The 20,829-nt window shown below is 43.4% G+C and overlaps 1 protein-coding gene across 2 annotated transcripts in view; it reads left to right on the top strand.

Moving 5' to 3' along the window:
• Positions 1-20,829, top strand: part of LOC119455553 (homeotic protein ultrabithorax) — a 104,823-nt gene that overhangs the window by 26,304 nt on the left and 57,690 nt on the right. For both annotated transcript variants that reach the window (XM_037716955.2, XM_049668866.1), the window contains exon 2: positions 7,688-7,708. In XM_037716955.2, coding sequence (XP_037572883.1) covers positions 7,688-7,708 — 21 coding nt within the window. The remainder of the gene's footprint in view (positions 1-7,687; positions 7,709-20,829) is intronic.

The following is a 20,829-nucleotide window of genomic DNA, read 5'->3' as shown; positions in this document are numbered from 1 at the left end:
TTGAAATTTGAGCGCGAGTGCTGCATGGTCGGGTGCGATCGTGTAGTTTCCTGTGCCGTCGATGTCTGATTTTCGCACCGAAATTTCAACGTGAATACGTGTCAGCTCGCTCAGTTTACTCATCGGCAACCACGTGCTTCGTTGTGTGGCGTTAGGTTGTGGATATGCCTGATGAAAACTGCACCTGACCGAGTGTCCGAGTGAATCGAGTGTTCTTACGAACTTGTCGCTCGACTCCGTACTCGCTATGCTTTCTGCTACCCTTAACGCGAATGCAGCATTAAGCTGCTGCTCCTGAGAGACACGTTATGAGGAGGCATATATATATATATATATATATATATATATATATATATATATATATATATATATATATATATATATATATATACAGGGTGTTTCAGCGCATACTTTCAAAAATTCTTGAAGGTTGCCTGTGGCACATAGCACAATTCTGGTTGATAAACTGGTCTACTCGAAGAGGCGGACATTACCTGCACAAGAAATTGAAATGTATGATGGAATAATTAACAGAAATTCACTAATTAAGTCTTTAACTAATTACCTGATGGCCCATATTGCAATTTACAAATTGTAGCCGTGGAGTTCGCAAGGCGGATCCTACTTGGAACGCATTCTCGGGATGACACCAGTTTTGAGATAATAATTCCCGAACTTTGCGGAGAAATGCATTGGCGTTCCAGTTAGGTTCTTAACAAAACGTCGCTTTATGCATTGAAGCACAAAATTAACTGGAACGCCAATGCATTTCTTCGCAAAGTTCGGGAATTAATAACTCGAAACTAGTGTCACCCTGAGAATTAATTTTAAGTGGATCCGCCTTGCGAACTGCACGGCTACAATTTGTAAATTGCAATATGGGCCCTCAGGTAATTAGTTAAAATGTAATTAGTGGATTTTTGTTAATTAGTCGATTATGCATTTAAATTTCTTGTGCAAGTAATGTTCGCCTCTTCGAGTAGACCACCTCATTAACTAGAATTAGGCTATCTGCCACAAGCAATCTTAAATAAATTTTGAAAGTGTTCGCTAAAACACCCTGTATATAGAGTGCCAATCGAACGAAAATACTTCGAGGAACAAATAAGCCAGTTCGGGTGCTTGTACGGGGTTGTAGTTTTCTGCCTTGTACTGTCCAAATTGCATTCAACAAGCATCTTGATCACGACCTATACCAACCAGCCCAATATCAGGCCCCTCTTGGGATGTTGAGCAAATGCGCGAGGACTACAAATATTATGGAAACGTATGAAGTCCCTTTAGAACAGAAAAAAGTAGCATAGCATTCGAAAGAGAAGAGTATACCGTGCAATAACTCTAGACACATCTATCGTGGCCTAGTGAGTACTAATCTTTATGTGCTTGCAGCGATGGTACTTGTGGGAAAAACGCACTTTCATGCGCAACTGCATACATGACACGATTCATTCTGGAACATTAATACGGCGTTCTTCCTAGTATTCTTACAGAAGTAATATTGAATTCATACGAAATTAATCTCAGCTTACTTAGATTATTATAGGAGAAGCACATGTGAAACATATTTAATTGTTTGTTGTGCATGCAAAAAACATTTCGGTCCTGTTAGCTACACTTGAAAATGCAGGAAGCTTCCAATATTCAAGCGGGATAAGTTATCTTCGCGCTTACGAATTGATCTGAACGTTGTTATTCTTTTTCCCTGTCTCTACACCATGCGAAAATATACTTTTCTAGGTAACGCAATTCATTATCCGTAATTTATTTCGCTGTTTTGTGTGTTTGGAGTAACGAACGCAGGGGAACGTTGATGACAATTCACGAAGAGCACGTCAGAAACAGACTGGTGGAAACAGTAATGACTGGTGTTACTGGAAGCGTTATTTTGTTTGCGGTGTCCAAAACTAAATACTCTGTCACGAAGCGTGCAGCACCGCTTGGCTCAATATCTTCGATATACTTTACTGGCGTTTTACGAGCTCGAGCAAGAACGCAATTATCCACGTCGATAGAAGCACATTTAACATCTGCAACCATGCCCATATCAACATTTGTATGACGCTCCAGCAGTTCGCAATATAAACTACGACAATTGCTGGGGGAACACTTTTCGGTGACCCTCTGCCCTAATGTGAATTATTGACAACTAACTTGTGTTGCATTATAAAAGCAGGTGGAGTGCGGATGGTGTGCTTACATGCATTTAGCTATAGTTCCTTCTATGTGAAATATTTGAATCGCATTTCATATATAGTCCGGCAACACGAAACTGTGAGTAGCAAGCTAACTGGGCCCATATTCACAAGAACGTTCTTACGCCAGAAGTCTTCATACGAGCCTTTCTCTGCTAATCATCGTGCTGGACAAACTAGATATTTGTGAAGCGTACTGCTGAAGAGAACTTACGAACCGTGGCTTGGTAGATTCGGCACACTGCGTGCATGGGACGTCTCATATATGACAACGCGAATAAAACATCAACAACAATAACAACAAAATATTTAAAAGAAAAAAGGTTGCAAACACGAACCAGTTGCTCGCGTATGCCAGTTGCCCTTTGGTCAATGTGGGATAGCCAGTGACTTTTTCTTTCTTTTACCTTTGTCCTATGCGCATAAGGTGGCTTGAAATTAATTTACAAAGAGACAGGAAAAAAGCTGATGCAGTGTGTTTTCTTTTGTATAGCTAAAACAAGATATTGTGGTTCAATTTGGCGTTACTACGTTGTTCTCAGAAAGGGGAAAAAATATGGAGCGACAGGATGGAAACCACGGTACAATAAAACGTCCTTCCCATGTATCTATATCTAAATAAATAAGAAAAGAACAGAACAATAAAAAGATCCTATTGCACCCAATGCTGGGCGATGCATAAAACACCAATTCTTAATCGTGATTCCGAACGGCTTAATGTCCTTAAATTGGGACGGGATACCTGAGCAAGGTAAAACCGCGTGCCACCGTTCTGAAATCATCTGTAGCTGCAGTCTATTAAAACGATGTCAACGTGTCAACATCACTGCTTTTCAAAACAAAGTCCTACGCACCAAATTTATAGTGAGGCGGAATGCTTCGAGGAATCCGCGCGATCAGAAATATGTCTACTCAGGTATGCAAGTTATCAGGTTCAAGTCAACAATGTTATCTGTTTTAAGAGCTGCATTTCTGAAGAAACAACATACAGAGAGAGCTTTCCACGTCAAGACGTAGTATACAGTGACACAAGATGATGACATAATGTCTTTCTGTGCGAGTGAGCGTGCATTCGATGCCTGCTGACGGTATTTCATAAAATGCCAACAGACTGACCCCGAGACAGTCAATGGCGTGCAAGTATATTTTCACCCTCTCGGAACTCCAGAAAGTATCGTTATATGCAATTCGAACAGTTTCCTTCATTCAAGTAAAAATGTATCATAAAAGGTTATTATCTACCGTGAATTCCAACAGTGGCCGGTATCCCCATGAAAATCAATACTGTTGCAGTTTGTGACATGCGAGTTTATCTCAATAAAGGAAGATTAGTATCCCAAAAAGACACCTGCAGTGTTTTACGCTTTGAATTTCTACAAGGCCGGCGAGAGAATGAGCTGATGAGTAAGCAGTACTTGAGTAACTCGGGAATTGTAGAAGTGATTTATCCTGTTGTATAACAGGACACATCATATTAGATTAAGTGTGTGGCCAGCTCCGCTTCCAAACACGTCCTCCCGGCCCGGCAAACAAGTGCAATTTCTAGTTTGGTGATTATACCGTCGACATGCCATAGACGAATCGTTTTAGCGCTAGAAATATCGTTTATAAGGTTTTGCGTTAAACTGTAGCTTCACGTTCCGCACATCACGCGTCTCTGCGTTAAACGTTATGTTGACAACGCTGCTGTTGAAATCTGTGGTAGAAAGATGTGTTACGGTGAGCGCACATTACAGCATTTTGTTTTTCTTACACGTGTTCTGTACATCGCTGTTCAAAACAACACACCAAGGAATCGCCCTTCACTCGTATTGCCAGCAACTCCGGGAGCGCAGTGTGCGACTTTATATATCGAGAACACTGGTTACAGTTGAATGCCATATTCTATTCTCCAATATTCAATATCCACATCGTACATCGCGCACTGCACATTATAAAGTGAGACGTTTCATTGGCAGCCCGAAGTTTACGAACCGGAGGCGCATATGTTTCCTCGCAGAAGCCATAAAAATGCAGGCAAGCTCTCCCGCTATTCACACACAAAACGGGTCGAGGACTTTCTATAGAGCACGCACACACACACACATATGCAGAAACACCAAAGAGCTTCAATGGCCATTAAATGCGTCACCATTTTCCAATACAAGGGCATTAAAATGTTTTAGACGATCTGCACGCGCCTTCACTCGATTCGCATTCTGCGGCCCCCTTTATTCTACGCCGTGTAGTTCACGCGTTCGCCCGCTTTCTTTCTTCTTTCCTTTTTTTTTACATAACCTGGAAAGATACGTGCAGGATCGGGAGGCCATAAAGGGCCGTTTTATGGGTTGTTGCGGCTCTATCAAGCCACCCAAGTGTATATACAGGCTCAGTGGGGACAGACGAAACCCAATAAGAAACATCGCAACAAGAAAGGTGTGTGTGTGTGGCACCCTCGTTGGTGTACTCGCTGCTGCTGCAGGCTCGTGTTGCCCTTGAGGCAATAAAGTTTACAACATTGCGATTCGATGGCTTGTTTTTCTCGCCTCTTCAAACTCGTCGCGCGTGCAGGTTCGGTTATTTGCGGTCTCTAAGGGGGTCGCTCGTGGGTCCGGAATGCTGACGTGGATACGGCCATTTCCGCTGTCCCGGGTCGCTGCAGCGAATGGCCAATATCGCTCCGTAATGGTCGAGCGAGTACTATACGTGTGCGGCGCGGGACGTGGCCTTGTGAAGTCGTCTTCGATTTTTAATAGTTTATTTGTATCGATGGTTACCTACGCCGAGGTCGTGCGTCCGCCAGAAGATTATTTCGTACGAGAATGTGTGGCTTATAGCGTTGTACGGCGCGCCGAAATTTTCAAATGGAAAATGCTTGTCCTTCTGCTTATTGAAGCGATAACGTATACGTTATTTGTTTCGCTCGAGACTTGTACCTGTATACTGACCTTCCCCAGGAAATGAAAATAATCATGTCCAAATGTCTGCTATGCTTGTTTCGTAACATTCAGTAGTGTAATTTCAGTGCACAATGTGCTATAGGGATGCGCAACATTTGCCAGTCGCACTTTCTTTCGGAATGGGTTTCTTTCGCGGCTTCCAGTGATATTGTTTTAATATTGTTTCACTGATAGACGCAGCGTAGCTTAATTCTCTTCCTGTCAATTGCCTTCCTACGATTTATCCGAAGTAGTTTAAGCTTGCCTCACAGGCTCAGCAACCCCACCCCGCCTTCCATCCCAAGCACCAGCTCATATCACCATTATATCTATATAACACTGTTTACGAGAAGCGATTCAGCCTTCCTTGGAGCTCAATGTGCTGTATAGCGCGCGCCGCATGCAACGTCTAGCTCTTCATAGAGCATCGCGCGATACGCGCGCTCCGACGCATCTGTGGCGGCTGCGGCTTCGCAAGGGGTTTATTTTTGAGGACTACTTAGGCGAGGCTGATAGCCCCGGACTTCAAAGTTACCGAGCAGCATCTGGGAGCGGTGTGTTTATTGTCCGCTCAACAGTCTGGGTGAGTCGGTGCACTTGAGCCGCTGCTCGCCTTCCGTATACAGCGCAGGCGTTCGAGGTCCTGGGCTTCCTCGAAAAATAAAACAAAATAAAAACCATTTGCATGCGCGCCGCCGCCTCTACGTTATAGTTTGTTTGAATATAGCGCCACCCGCCATCGGCCACGTACTTTGTTTTGCCCATGTCTCGCTTCTGCGCCCTGTCTTCGCGTCCTTTAAGTGTGTATACTGTCATTGGGTTCGCTTACCGTCAGTTAAGTTCGTAGCAAACTGTCGCTCCGTGTTTTGTTTGTAATTTTACAATGTATGCGATACACGCTGCGGCAGTGACGTGAAACCGGATAATTTGTGAGCAATAGAAGCTGAATCCGCAATAATTTTCGATCGTAACAACTGTCTTGAGGTTTTCAGTCCGCCTTCGCTAATAGCAAGTTCATTGTCACGTTGGCTAACTGCGTATTCTTACGCATTGATTTATCGACGACTGCAATGTGCGACCCTTGACGATTGCCTATTTCCAAGGGGGTGCGCTTCCCGACGTGACCAGGCCCATCGAGCCCTGCTAACTTTTATGAAGGACACTGACTTGGCCTCCCGTTTATAGACATTATTTGTACTTTGTTTTGTTCTGTCTGTGTCTCCGTCATTTCTTCATCTCCTCTTTTCTTTCCTCATGTTTAATTTCCTCTACTTCCTCCTCCTGAAAGAGTAGGCAGGCGTTGTGCCCCTCTCGGTGGCAGTTGTCAGCTTGCTCCCTCCCTATTTCCTTCGTGTCCTTGTTCTTTGCCTGCCGGCCTGCCTTGTGTTATATGTGTACAAACCAAATAATAATAATAATAATAATAATAATAATAATAATAATAATAATAATAATAATAATAATAATAATAATAATAATAATAATAATAATAATAATAATAATAATATCGACGTACAAACAAATAAGTACGAACTATTAAAATTATTGTACGAACCAACTAACCAATTTTTTATACGGTAGGATAAGAGAAAGAGTCCGAATGAGCAAAGGTTTATAAACCGTGGTCGAGTGTATGTTTTATGACGTGCACTTCACAAACACGACCGTGAATCCAGTGTGATGGATTGACGGTCGCGCTTTCAGTGCCTGATGCCAATTTCCCAGTTTAGGTTACCGCTCATAATACTGTACTGTATGTCGATGGTTCTACACTCGAAAATGCTGGACGACGGCCTCTTTAGTGGAGTTTGTGAAGATAAAAGGGAAATTGTAGCGTAGAAAGCACTGACGTGCGAAGTTATGTATGCAAGAGACATTTCTGTCAGCCACCTTTTGCAACATACAGTTGTAAATAAACGAAGCTATAAGTATGCATGATATTAAGCAGTAGTATTTCGCTAACTAATAGTATAGTATGATTCTGTTCAGTAATAATGCGCTCATGCGCGGCAGTGTTTTCCTTGAGAAATAAAGAAGGCTAAATATGATCGGAAACATGAGATGCAGAGTTCGATTTCGGTGTCTGTAAGCAGTGCTCTGTTATTCTTGTCTGGATAGAGAGAAACGAACGAGCCAAGTTCGTGTCTGTTTTCCTGAATCATTTCATGATTTCATGCGTGTACAGAGGAAAATATCGGCGAAACCAGTAAATATTATTTGTAGTGACTGCCACAGGGAAGAAAATGTTTCTAAAGAATTGTTAATTTTGTAAAAATTCTTATTCTCCACTTTCTATGTGGTTTTGGTGTCGTAATAGTAACTCTTGTTTCTCCTGCTGTAGACAGAAAAAGATTTGTTGTGAGCAGTTATGTTGTTGTTACTTTTTAGGCGTTAGTTTAGAACACAGGTAGTACGTCTGGTGCACCTTTTGCACGGAAGTCTTCAGAAGCTTGTTTAAGCCCAAATCGGAGTGATAAGAATTAAATATTGCTATCAGTGCTGCTAAATAAATGTCTGTTGTGTCTGTATGTGATTATAGTGGAATGGCGACCTAACTTTCTCTTTCTTTGGTTTCAGGGTTGAACAGCTACATCGCACGTGAGTACACTGTCCACTGCATTCTAAGCCTATCACCGGCGTTTTTTTATCAGTGTGGTCCTTAAAATAAGTGCTTGATCGGGAGCGCCGAAGTAAACCTACGAAAGCACCAAAATTTGAAGCTAATAGTAAGGCAGCAACAGCCTGAAATATTGCTTCTAGATACCGTACGCTGTTCCAGCGTTCACCCGAATTTGATTGTGTCTAGTACACGAAAAGGCGTCAACAGCTAAACTTACTTCCGAGCATGAGCATGAGATACAAGTTCCAAGGCTTGAAGTGATTGCTCAGGATGCCTGTAAGATTTACTGCCTGCATGTTTTAACGTCAACTTAGGTATTGCACATAGGATTACTGTTACAGGAAGTAGTAAGGAAGCTAGCGCATCGTGGCCACAAATAATAAACTATGTACTCATTCCTGTTTGTGTATTTGTACTTTTTGAGCAGACTGTTTCTTTCAGAAGTCTTACACTACTTTTTGAATAAGTTTATGGTCCACACCATAGATCCCTGACGAACTTTCTCGAAGACAATTATATATGTGTATATATAATATATACAGTATAAGGTGCATCGCCCGTTTATGCAGCATGACCAAGTGCTGAAATTAAAGAAAAAGTGTGTGTGTGTGGTAGGGGGGGGGGGGGGGGGGGGTAGTCTTACGCTCAAGTGGATCAACAAAATCTATGCATTCATTCCCGAAAAATGCTAGACACAAAAATACACAAGAGTTCATAATTGATAAAATAACGATCCTTTCCTCGCGTTTCTTGAAAGTGCCAAGTGTATCTCAGAAATACACACTTGGCACTTCAGACACTTGACGCACATTAGCGTAAGTTTGTTAGCGTTAGTGTCAGCAAGAAAAAATGCATAACACTACATACTTCGAATATCAACGCGAGGTTCCGTTTGCGCAGCAGTGTTTCAGGCAAGCAGCGCACGTTTCTTGTTGTATGCATGTAGCTAGCTCGTCTTTAATACGTAACATTCTTCAAAAGAAGCCGCAAATCACAGTAGAAAACGCTAATATTGAAATTCTGCTGGAATAAACACTGCATGCTGAAATAAAGGGGATCTAACTGGCGCTGTTGAAGAAACGTTGAAACGTATTTAAACTGTTTTTAAGTAAGCACCACTGTAGCAGTGGCTATTCATTTAACAAATGCCAAGTGTTATTGCCCTCTATTTTATTTACTTCATTAAAACTCTCCGTATATGTCATTTTCTGACAGTTCAACATGTTCCAAATTAATTACTGCACTCAGATGAACGCTCTCGGAACGACGGACTTTTTGAAATGTTATAATGTCATGAATAGAAATGATGAATTCACTTCAAGAGAACGGTATATATTCACTGTTATGTCTATTGAATTCGGAGACATTTTCAGCCCGTAAATTACTGACTAAGCGGTCTGACATTCTTCTCTTGAAACTTTACGCGTTAATGAGGATAGTTACAGTTTGGTGCCTCGTAGCGATGCGAAATATGTGTGAAACATAAATCTCGCCTTCTTATAAGTGAGCTGCTTATTCTAAAAAAAAGCTTATGAGTTAAAATATCTGAGGTCTTTTAAGACAAACGTTCTGCGACATTTCTTCCTTTTGCTGGGTGATATATGACCGTATACACAGAAAAACGAATATGAGGCGTAAATATACACCAAAGACGGGTTCACCAAGCCTTATTTTTTATGACGCTTACATTTGTTTTGCTGTTACATCAAGGAACTAACTTGACGAAATAACGAGGTCGCGCTGAAAATGCCTTATAGGGCGATAAGGGAATTGAAAAATCCGTTCATTATTTCACTGCTATACTAAACACTTGGCAACGTATTACGATAGACATTTTAGTTTTCGAGAAATATATACTACAGTCACTCTATTAAATAAAGTGCAGATCCCATGCGATGAAGGAACTTCGAGTGACCGTTTTGAATTATTCAATCACCGACATCACCCGTCCTCCACCGAAGAAAGAAAAAAAAAAGGGATAAATCTTTTCTGTACGTTACGTGCGCGCATAGTAAAGTATGCATGAAGTAAGCGTATCAGGTCAACTAATTTTACTCAAGTTGGCCCTGTTATGATTGCTGTTGAAGCACTGTTGATCTGAACTGGCTGCGAAGGACAGCAAACCACATCAGAAACTTCTTATGGGCTGATGCTGCAGCTGTGTATTGCGAGATTTATTATTCTTATGAAAAAATTGTGCACATTTTTGCTTTTCAAGCTTTTTCTCCTCTAAACTGTGGAGCTCAGGGCCCTACAAACTCTCGTAATTGCAGACTACGGAATTTCAATCAGTTAAATTATGAGTTTACGCACAGTCTCAAAAAAGACAGTGCCGACATTATTCCAGTGCGTGCATGGATTCTTGTAGATTTGCTTTTACGTCTGGCTTAGTTGAGCGTAACATATTGACATCGCAATTATTGTGAAAGCTCGAGATATGTCCCTATCGATAATGACCGTTTGAAAGCCGCCTAGCATCAAGGTTAAATGCAGGTTGCGTGTCGTTACGTCCGTAGGAAAGACGAAGATACAATGATTAACGTGTTATACAGTGACAGTAAAGCGTGCTTACACGCTCAAGTAATGCGACCGTGACAAAGAAATAAATAAAAGCGTATGCTTCTATAGGACAAGCGAAAAGCTGAGCTTTGTGGAGTCAACCGATGCTGAAACACTTCGACTTCGAGGACATTCCATACCGACCATGCTGCTATATAGCGGCAAAAGTCATCCCATTCACGATGGGCGAAACATTCTGAAAATCACACACACACACACCACCCCCCGAAAATGAAGAAACGTTGTTCTTCTTACCGTTTTACGTGTACCGCGATGTGCGTATCCAAAATATCCCGAAGGAACCGCGCATGTCTTCGTACATAGCTTTCACTTTTGCATCGAGAGCAACGAGACTGACTCTTCGACATCGTCGGCTAGTCGCGTCTCGACGGATGTTTCCGTTCGGTTTCTCTTTAGTTTTTATTTTTTCTTTCTCGTTTCTCCCAAGTTTTATTTGACGCAGCCAATAGACCCCCAAATGTCACTCAAAGCTGAGGTTTTTCGAAAAAGAAGTTCTATTCGAAGGGCTTCGTTCGTTCTGCTTCCACCGCTCGAAAGAAAGAGGGGAAAGCAAAAAGAATAGAAGGAAGGAGGAAAAACTAGAGAAAAGGTAAAAAAGGAAGAAGGAAGGCCATGCTGAAAGGCGTCTGTAAAAAAGCCCCCCCCCCCCCCCCCCCCCCTCTGTACTAGGACTCGCTGGTTATAAACGCGTAAATTGTGCGAGGGCGTGCGCGTTACCCGGTTCATGTCGTACGCGCGCTGTTTACATCTGCAATCTCTCCAGTGACGTCGACGACGTCGTTTCCGAGCGAATGGCCAATCACGAGGGCCAGAGGTGTTTCCTCTCTAGTCAGTCGCTGCGTTCCAGCCTGGCTGTTATTCCTTTCTCGCCTCCTCTCTTTTTTTTTTCTCCTTCTTTCTCTCTTTCCCTTCCACTCAGAGCTTCTCGCTCGTCAGCACGCATTCTGACTTTGCTGGGAAGGGTGGAAAGGGCAGCATGTCAAGGAACAAAGCCTGCAGCCTTCACGTTCCTGCGAGGGCGAATGAAAAAAAAAGGAAGAAAACAGACACGGGTGATAGGGCCTTAATGGAAGCTTAGAGACGAAGATACTCATGCACTCGCTTGCCTGCTTCCTCGCGTACGCTCTCGCGTCGAAGGCACATTGGCGGCTCTTTGTTCTGGAGTGTGTCTTTCAGTGAGATGGCAGCGATTAGGCGGCAAAGAAAGCGCTTGCTTTTCTTTAGAGTCAAATCGGTGATGTGCATCCGTGCTTTGAGTATATGCCGCCCCTGGTTGAGTGACCAAAAGTCTGACTTTCGGACGTCCGGCGTGATAAGGATGTAGCCTTTTGTTTAGGTTTGCGACACTTTGACTCCTATCTGATATAGTAGGCGGAGTCGTTGGTAAGACGTGTTGCTTGTTAGCCCGGACGGCATCCCTGCATGGTATATTTAATCGGTGGTTTCGTTCATTTTTAAGATCCGCGTCATCCTTTGCAAGTTATAGAGTATAAAGTAAATGTCAGAAGTCATGTGTAACACTCACTGTGCTGGCAGCCTCAGTAATTTACGTACTCCACCTCTAAACTTTGACAACCCTAGCATTCGTTATTCTAGCGCCAAGCAAGCGTAGCATATGTTTTGACGTTTCCCTGTTGTGAAAGATACTGCACACGTCAATGTTCTTGCGGTACATATCAGAATAAAAAAGCTGACCTGTTGAATATCACTTTTGTGTTTTGTCCAGTAGTGCAGGACTTTCCGCAGAAGAATAAACAAAGCTTGCTTAGGTTCCAACGCCTCCCGCGCGCTTAGTAGGCTATACGTATGCCGAAACGTTCTTCACAACTTTCATCAATGTTAAGCTGCGTACGGGGCATATCGCTACGGCACGCATCTTTCGCAACCTGGCTTTGGCAATACGCTCTTCTTGAGAACTTACAAAAGAAAGGACTCTCGCATGCGTGTCCGCAATACCTTGTGTTTACGGAAGGATCCGCTAAAGCCGGCAAGGAAGCTTCACGCGTGCTCCTTACATTTCTACAAGAAACATTGATCTGTTCGGCAGGTGTTAAATACCCCAACGACACTGCAAGAGAACCTCACGCGGAGCAATTGCCGGCCTCGATCGCCAGGCTAAACTCGCGCCTAAAGCTGCAACACACTAGTACCATACTGGCTTTGGTAATCTAACCGCAGCTCTTGGAATGCTGCGGTATAAATGTACGCGCTTATACAAAGAAAGAAACCAGAAGAAAAAGTTCCACAAACATGCAAAATTTGGAAATCGAACCCACGACCTCTCGGTCCGCGACGATAGATCGCCGAGCGTTTAACCCATTGCGCCACAAACGCATTTGCAGAGAGCTACACAGACGCGCCTTATATATCTAACACTCCTCCGTGTACCCGCGCTCTTGCTCGGGGCGGTGCCGCCGCCTACGAGCAGAAAAGAGAAGTACTGCATTATGACACTAAAGCCCGGGATACATGGAGCGAACTTTCTCGACGAACTTCACGCGTCAAGTAACGACGCGGCGACACGACGCAGGATGTTTGCTGTGTTGCAATACATGCGGCGAACGCCGCCGCGCGTTGGCCGCCGTGTTGGCGGCGGTCCCGGCCGCCCGCTTCGAACTGAATTTGGCGTTGTCCTTGTAGAATTCACTTAGTTGGAAGCAAATGACTGCGTAAACGGCTTTCGCTTAGTCTCAGGCCGCTTCGACGACAGAGTATTATGGATAACCTTGAGTAGTTTTCGAGATCGCTTCTCGTTTCGAACGCGTCTAAGCCTAGCGAAAGAAATATCCGATGCCAGCGCCATCTATCGGGGAAGTCTGGAGATAGGCATGACGACAGCATGTGGCCTCTGAGATCAGAAGATTTCTGTTGAAGGTTATTGTAGAGAGCTTGCACTGCTTGTCTGTTTCCTCGCAGATCAGCGGATATGGGATGTACAAATACAACGCGATTCCTGAGAGATCATACTAGGAACTACTCAATCGGTGCAGAGACATGCAGACACGGCAACACCAACGCGATTGCAGACGACGCGAAAAGGCGCGCGCGCGCGAAACACCAGCATGCATTGCGACCGGAACTAGTGCCTCCTGATTGGCTGTCGTCCACCGCTGCGCGCTAGACGCTTCCGGCGGCGGCGTTCGCCCGACGAAAATGTTTGGACAGGCAGATCGGCTGCGGACGGCAAATTTCTTGACGCCGGCCGTCGGACGTTCGCCGCCCGACGAAGTTCTTCGCTCGGACGCCGGTTATTCGCTCCATGTATTCCGGCCTTAACGCGCACCGACAGTGAACGCTTCGGTGGTCTCAGCACTACGACGCCTCGATGCCAGCATTCGAAGGGACGCTGGCATCAAGAAGCACTACCAACGCCACCTAGGTGGCGTTCACCGTACTCAGCACAGCGCAGCGTGGCCTCCGCAATTAGCTCTGAAAATGTTTCTGAAGTTGATCGCGCAGGCTGCAATTACGACGCGCTGTACGCGCTGATTTGACTCGGTGACGATTCAGTTACGTGCTTTGTCTTGCGCGTTGTATTAGTGTCACATTATTCAGAACCGCACCAGCGGGTTGACATCATCAAAACGAGGACGTTCATTACAATCTCTGGAAACATGCTGAAACCATTTATGGTTGTTTCGCAAATTGCATCACAATCCTGAGCTACAGCATTTATTTATATCACACAGCTTTCCTAGCTTTCGTTTCGCACAGATCACTGTCCTAAGTTATAGGTATATCGCCACATCTGAAACACCGCACTGTTCCGTTCACTCATCCTGAACACGTCCAATGAGGGTAGCCGCTTCCCGCCCGATAGTTCTTCATTGATTATGAACTGTCGCATCGTTCTGGTCACATAACGTCTTCGTACAGTGAATATTTATGTCTGTGTTACTTGTTAGCCGTTTTTTTTTTAATTTAGATGATTTGATTGGTGGGTACATTTTCTTTCCAGCCCTACTAAACCTTTATTATTACTTATTGTGATATATGATAAGAAAAAGAGAAGACAGAAAGGATATTGAAGCCGTTTCAGTAACGGTTATTTTCTATACTTTTCATTACGTTTGGGTTTCGTCACTAGCTCGCACGAAACCGCGCACCCGCTATCGAAAAAAATCGGTAACTGAGTATACGATGTATGATAACAAAGGAATAGAATCCGTGGGCGAAGAACCACAATGCAGATATTAAACGGTACTGCGTGTTCCAAGTGGCGAGTCCGACTATACTTTGCGCCTATTTTCAATACGCCGGGCTTGTAGCGCCAGCTTTACATGTAACACACAGCAGTCCGCGCTGTTCACGAAACAAGTCGCTTCACAAAAGTCCTTGCCGGTCCTACAGCATGTCAACCGTCGGATGTGTTCCGCGTCCCAGCAAGGATGGCAGGTTCCTCGTCGCCTTCTCGAAAAGCAGATGATCCACGTCAGGAGCCTGGGCTGTTGTCTTTGCCTCGAGCATCTGCGAGAAAGTACAGATATCAATTGTTGATCGACAAGGACAGTCACATTGTGCACCTGACACAACGGAAGTGAAGGAGGCGAATCAAACGCTGTCGATTTGCATCGCATTTCTGATGTCACCGCTGTTGCTTGCTATAAAAGGCGAAGCTAAAGTGTCAGAATTGAATCCGGCAGTGAAACCAGCCCGTGTGCCTACATTGCTTGGCAGCGCTTCATGTTACATGGAACATTCGTGACGCTCGCTTAATGCATTTGACGAAATCGAAACGCCTTTCTTCTGGAACGTAAATAAAGATTAACTTTTCGGGTTTAACGTCCCAAACTGACGCACGAGCTATCAGAGATATACAGTTGGGGGCTAAAGATTAATTTCGACAACCTAGAGCTCTTTAACGTGAACCTAAGTATAAACAGACGAACGTGCCTGCATCCCACCCCCGAGATAACGGACGCAACCGCCAGAATCAGATGCCTTACAAGCTTGTCACGCAGACAAACTATGTCGAAGCCCAAGCATTTTATAAGCATACGTTGCTACGTGATGCAAATGCAGGGCCACAGTTTACAACCGTGTCGCCTCTATCACTGCTATTATATTATGTTTCAGTTGAAGGACACTTGCTTCTGAGGTATCTTCAGTTACGTACGCATTGTACAGCGAAGTTGTGAGCGCGACTAAAAGCGCTCCACAACGTTGTACGTGTTTTCCTGGTGTTCTATAAGAACTAAATGATGCACCCACCGGTTTTAGCTTTGCAGGGAATGAGAACACTGTAGGGATGATGTGAAGGCAAATATTGAATTTCGTGGGTAAATTAGGGGATAAATGAAAATTATTAACACTCATTTTCCTGCGGCTGTTCATATGTACACCCGCGAGCAAAAGTATACGGACCAGGACTTGCGCGATAAAGCTGATTTGCTCCTCTGCCTGTGAATGCAACTTGAAGTTAAAGACTGCAGTTCAAACTTGGCATTGCGAAATTTCCGGTACACTTGTCAATTTCAGTTTATGCATGCTAATGACGCAGAAATTCTGTTTTTTCGGTGACCCTGTGGTCCGTATACTTTTGCTCATGGGTGTACGAAACGCTTGCGAAGTTTCCCTGTTGCACAGCAAGAACCAAGGAAGGCCAAAACTTTGTATCTCGACATAATGGGGCCCATGTTACCGGTGATTTGCACAGAAAGTTTGTAGTGTGTACATCAATGAGGGGATTTGGAAATACTTGCTAAATGCTCTTTTTTTTTCCTCATTAGGGGCGTTATACTAAGCGCGTGCTTTGCGTGCACGGTATTCTGTGAAAACTGAATATGACACCGAGATAATTTCCGTATGGATGTGGGCATGTTATGGGTCACGTATGATCAAAGTTTAAACTGTGTATGTTAATTACAGTACCTTTAGGAAGTCGCTTGCAAGCATTCGAGAGCGTTATGTACAGCCGTTGTCAGCAATGTTTCACAATGTCTTGGGAGAACTAAATGCGGCACCCAGTTCAGATTTCGAGGGGATGGAGCATGCTAGAGGCAATGTGTGAACAAGTATTAAAGATTGTGGGCTCATAGCGGGTTTCGCAGATATATGTGCGGAAAACTCGTGTTCCCCCTACTTATAAAAGGCGCTATACGATGTCATATTATTACTGTGCGAAGCAATACGGGGACAGGGGAAGAAGCACACAACACACGTTTTCTTCCTTGTTTTTCTTCGCGCCGTAATAGGATGAATTCATACCGCCTCGCCCGGATTTCGATCCGTCTAAAGTTATGCGAAGCATGGCTACGGTTTTCTCAGTGTCCCGGGAAAAATATATTTGGCACCGAGTTAAAATTTGGTGAACATGAGGAGCACATTATTACCGATATGCATGTGGAGTTTAAAATACGTGAAATAATTAAGAGTTTAACAGTAAATTACTAGTTTCAGCTCTCGAAAAAGGTTATACAAGCTTTATACCCTGATTTTCTTGCGGTGTTCTTGGAGAACAAAATTTTATACTGGCTGTAAGTTTGCGAGAAATGGGCATCATGTTATCGGCCGTGTGCTGATGAAGTTTGAAAATGTGTGGTTTAACAACGCGCATTGGAAAATAATAATAAAACATCTCGAAAGATATACGTACAGCTTCGCTGGAAGCTTAGCTGTGCCTTTTTTTAATAATATGCCGCAATTTTACTTTGATACGCACCGATACGTCTTTCATTCTTTCTTATTTTCTGTTTGTATTAATGCATGCACCGTAACGTAAGGATATATGCCGAGGGGTGTAAGCGGCATGCTTGCAAGAAGGGGTAGTGATTCAATCAAAACAGGGATTCAGTCGGGAATTAGATGTTTCAAATGAGTTATTTCTTATCAAAACAGTTTAAGCTATATGTTACAAGCGCTCGGAGCCGGCTCTTGCGGCTTCGAAAGCGCAGATCGTGGGAACTCCATCAATAAGCAGTGATATCTTTATGCACGTTTTCTGCATTTCTTCGGATATGATATATACTACAATCTAGCGAGAAAGAATTAGATGTATGTGCGAGTAGTTTCCAGGATAACAGCGGCATGGTAAATCTTCTGTGACCTGTTAACTGTTCCTCAAAATTGTGAGCTACAAATTTTCTCCTTCGAAATGAATCTACAGAATGATACTTATCAAGTTGTTTCAACCACGAATTTTAGTGGCGAACGAAGAAAAAAAATGAGAGGAGCTTTGTCGGCTCTTGCCTCCTTAAGTAACTTGCTCTTGAGATTGGGATTGACACACAGAAAGGCTTGACTGTAAGTTGAAAAAGAAAAAAAGAAACGAGCAAGTGTTTAATTTAATTTCGTTTATTTATTCTCATCGCCGAAGCACCACACGGCGAGGAGTACGGTTTACAAAAATACATAAATATGAAACAAAACAGCAGTGTGTCCATAATACAGAAAAAAGTAACAATGAAACATCATTATTGCATTGCTCTATTCGAGATTTACATGTTGAAGCGTTCGTGTCTTCTGTAATGTTGATACAGGCGGACGCCGTCTGCACTCGGGCACTGAACTAGCAAAACTCAGCAGGCTGCGAAGATTGTGATGAACGGAAACACCAAAGCCCTGCATATTTATTATTACCACCAGGCATGTCTTCAGATATTACCTGAGTACAGCCACAGAACATTTTAGTCATCAATCTGAACACACTTCGACTGCGATGTATACTCTGAGCGTCATGTTTGGTTTCAGATATTCGTTAATCTGGCGCAGAATTCAAAGTAAGAATCTCAGAAAAAAAAGCTCACCAGATACAAAGTTACAGGAGAAAAGCAGATCAGACAAAAGCTCATGGGTATATTCGTAGGATATGTGGTCTTGTTTTTTGCAAAACCGTAAGAAAGACTCACAGGGCTGTAATCTGTAAAGTGTTCATTAACGTAATTCTGGCAAATCTGTTTTTAAATTACTGTTCTCTCGCTTGAAATTTCGTCTAGGTTTTTGTAATTTGTTGTGATTCATGAGCTTATGGACACCAAAAAGGTGACGTGGATGTAAAAACCAACGTTGCCCTTATGACTATAGAGCAGCGGAAGTGGCGCTGTATAGTAAAGCACGTTTCACATTGTACATTTTTAAAATTTAATACGCGTCTTTCTCTCTCACACACATTTAAACGTATCTCTCTATCGTACCGGCGATACGAGGTGGACAACAATTGTAAGCTCAGTTTATTTATCTTTACAGGTGAGCGAGTTGACTCTCTCGAACAAGCAGAAAACGAGCAAAACTTTCAGCAATTGCTGCTCGATATTGGATATCCTGATGTGCCCCCTGAAACATATTGTGCCCAATGGAGTAAGCTATATCAGGGGAAAAAGCTAAATCTGGCGTACCAGAACTACCGGCTTTTTTTATTGTTGGTACTTTAATTTGAGAAAACAGTATAAGAATTATTTTTTTCTGTTTCTCCCGTGAAGGATAGCAAACCGAACCACTTCATGGTTCCTGGTTCGGCTAATCTCATCCTTCTTTCCTTTCTCACTCCCATACTTCAGTGGTTTGCGAGGCTGTACTGCTGTACTTGCAGGAGACAGGGGCTGGCCAAAGCAATACTTTTATCGTCACTTTATGAATTTGGAGCGCTGGAAACTGCAAATACTGGGAGAGAAATCGGGTGTTCCATAGCAAGTATTCTAAATCTGATTGTCGAACATACGATGCTGCTAAACTGCCGTGTAGGTTCGCCTCTAAAGAATACAGTGCTGTTGTTACTTGTAAAAATGTCGGCATGAGCCGTTGAAACGGCTTCTCGTTATCGATTGGATTCGGCTGATTTCTAAGGGAAGAGATTCGAGCACACAGTTCGAGTATGTACGTACATATTGCTTGACCGCAGACTGTCAGTGTTATCAAAACGTTTGTCGGGAGGAATTTAGTTAACCAAGAAATGAAACCAAGGTCGTGAGATCACCGGAAGTTTTGCTGATTACTTCTTCCATACTGACCCATATGCTAAGCTAACTGATGCTGAAAACTTACCCGCTTTTATCTTCTGAAATCTCGTAAGCTGAACGCAATACAATTCGGAGACATCACGACAACCTGAAACCAAGTAATGACAATTTGCAGGTTTGGTGTAACATCCATCGACAACTGAAAGCAGTTATAGTTCGGGAACGTGTCAGGTATTTAATTAAAGAATGTATTTTGAAGGCGGATAGCAGATACTCTAAATGCATGACGAAGTTGTAGAATGGGACGTTCAGAAACGATATTAAAGAGGGATCACGTTAGTGCTGGACAGTCGCCGAATAATACATAAATCAGCTTTCTGCCTTGCGCAGGATAAAAGAAATTTCTTGGAGCTTTTTTCCGACAATTATTTTATCAAGCAATCTGGGAACACTTAGGCTTGTCGTAATCATCAGTCATCACCACCATCATCAGTCAACATCAACATCATCATCAACAACAATGGCAACAGCGTCGCTCGCTGCGTTCTGTATTTTCTCTTTGTGTACTTACTGATTATGCACCAATTTTTGCCTTCAAATATATCTGTAAGCGTTCCCATCATGACTTGCGAGTGCCTACTCTGTGCACCCCAACTCACCTGTATCGTCAGGATTTTTTTGTCGTAATCTGGATCCTAGGTAAACGTGCTTACCCGCCGCGGTAGCTCAGTCAGCTAAGGCGTTGCGCTGCTGAGCTCGAGATCGCGGGATCAAATCCCGGCCGCGGCGGCCGCATTTCGGTTGAGGCGAAATGCAAAAACGCCCGTGTGCTTGCGTTGTAGTGCACGTTAAAGAACCCCAGGTGGTCAAAATCAATCCGGAGCCCTCCACTACGGCGTGCCTCATAATCAGAACTGGTTTTGGCACGTAAAACCCCAGAAAGAAGAAGAAGAAGAAGAAGGTAAACGTGCTTCCTGCAAAGCTTAAGGAGGCTTACTATCAGCCACAAACTCTTCTAACCTTGCCGTGCAAGCGAAAATTGTTTTACTTGCTTGGACATTATTATTGACGCCTACCTTTAGATTTTGCCGGTGCAAGATTTTAATAACTTTTTATAAGCCATCTCCAGTGTTGCTCGACAGGACAATGTAATCTGCTAATTTACATATTGGTTGGGTAGTCGCTGCTAATTCTTATAACTAATTCTTCGCAGTCTGCCATTTTGAATACTTGCAAAGCATGCAGTGAATAACAGCAGATCTATTGGGTTTCCTTGCCTGAAACCTTTACTAATCGCTATTTTTCTTACTATTATTTTGAACGATTATGGTAGCTGTGGAGTCTCTGTAGATATTATCAGAGCCCTTATACTACCCAACATATTCACGTATGCATTATCGTTGCCTTGGCAACGTAACGACATGGTGAGTGCTGGCCCTTATCGTAACTCCTTTAAGTAATTTTATGAAGGCCGTATAGAGAAGGGCTGCTCAACTCAAAACCAGTCAGATCCCTAACCAACTTCTCGGGGAGCCACACGGGACGCACTTTAGTGGGAAACGTTGCATCCTTTGCTTGCGAAAAGGTAGTATGTTGTCATTCATTGCTGCTCTCAACACGTCTTG

This window comes from Dermacentor silvarum, chromosome 6 (genome assembly GCF_013339745.2).
Source record: "Dermacentor silvarum isolate Dsil-2018 chromosome 6, BIME_Dsil_1.4, whole genome shotgun sequence".
In the NCBI taxonomy this organism is placed as follows: Eukaryota; Metazoa; Arthropoda; class Arachnida; order Ixodida; family Ixodidae; genus Dermacentor; species Dermacentor silvarum.
This window is presented reverse-complemented; position numbering and strand designations above follow the sequence as displayed.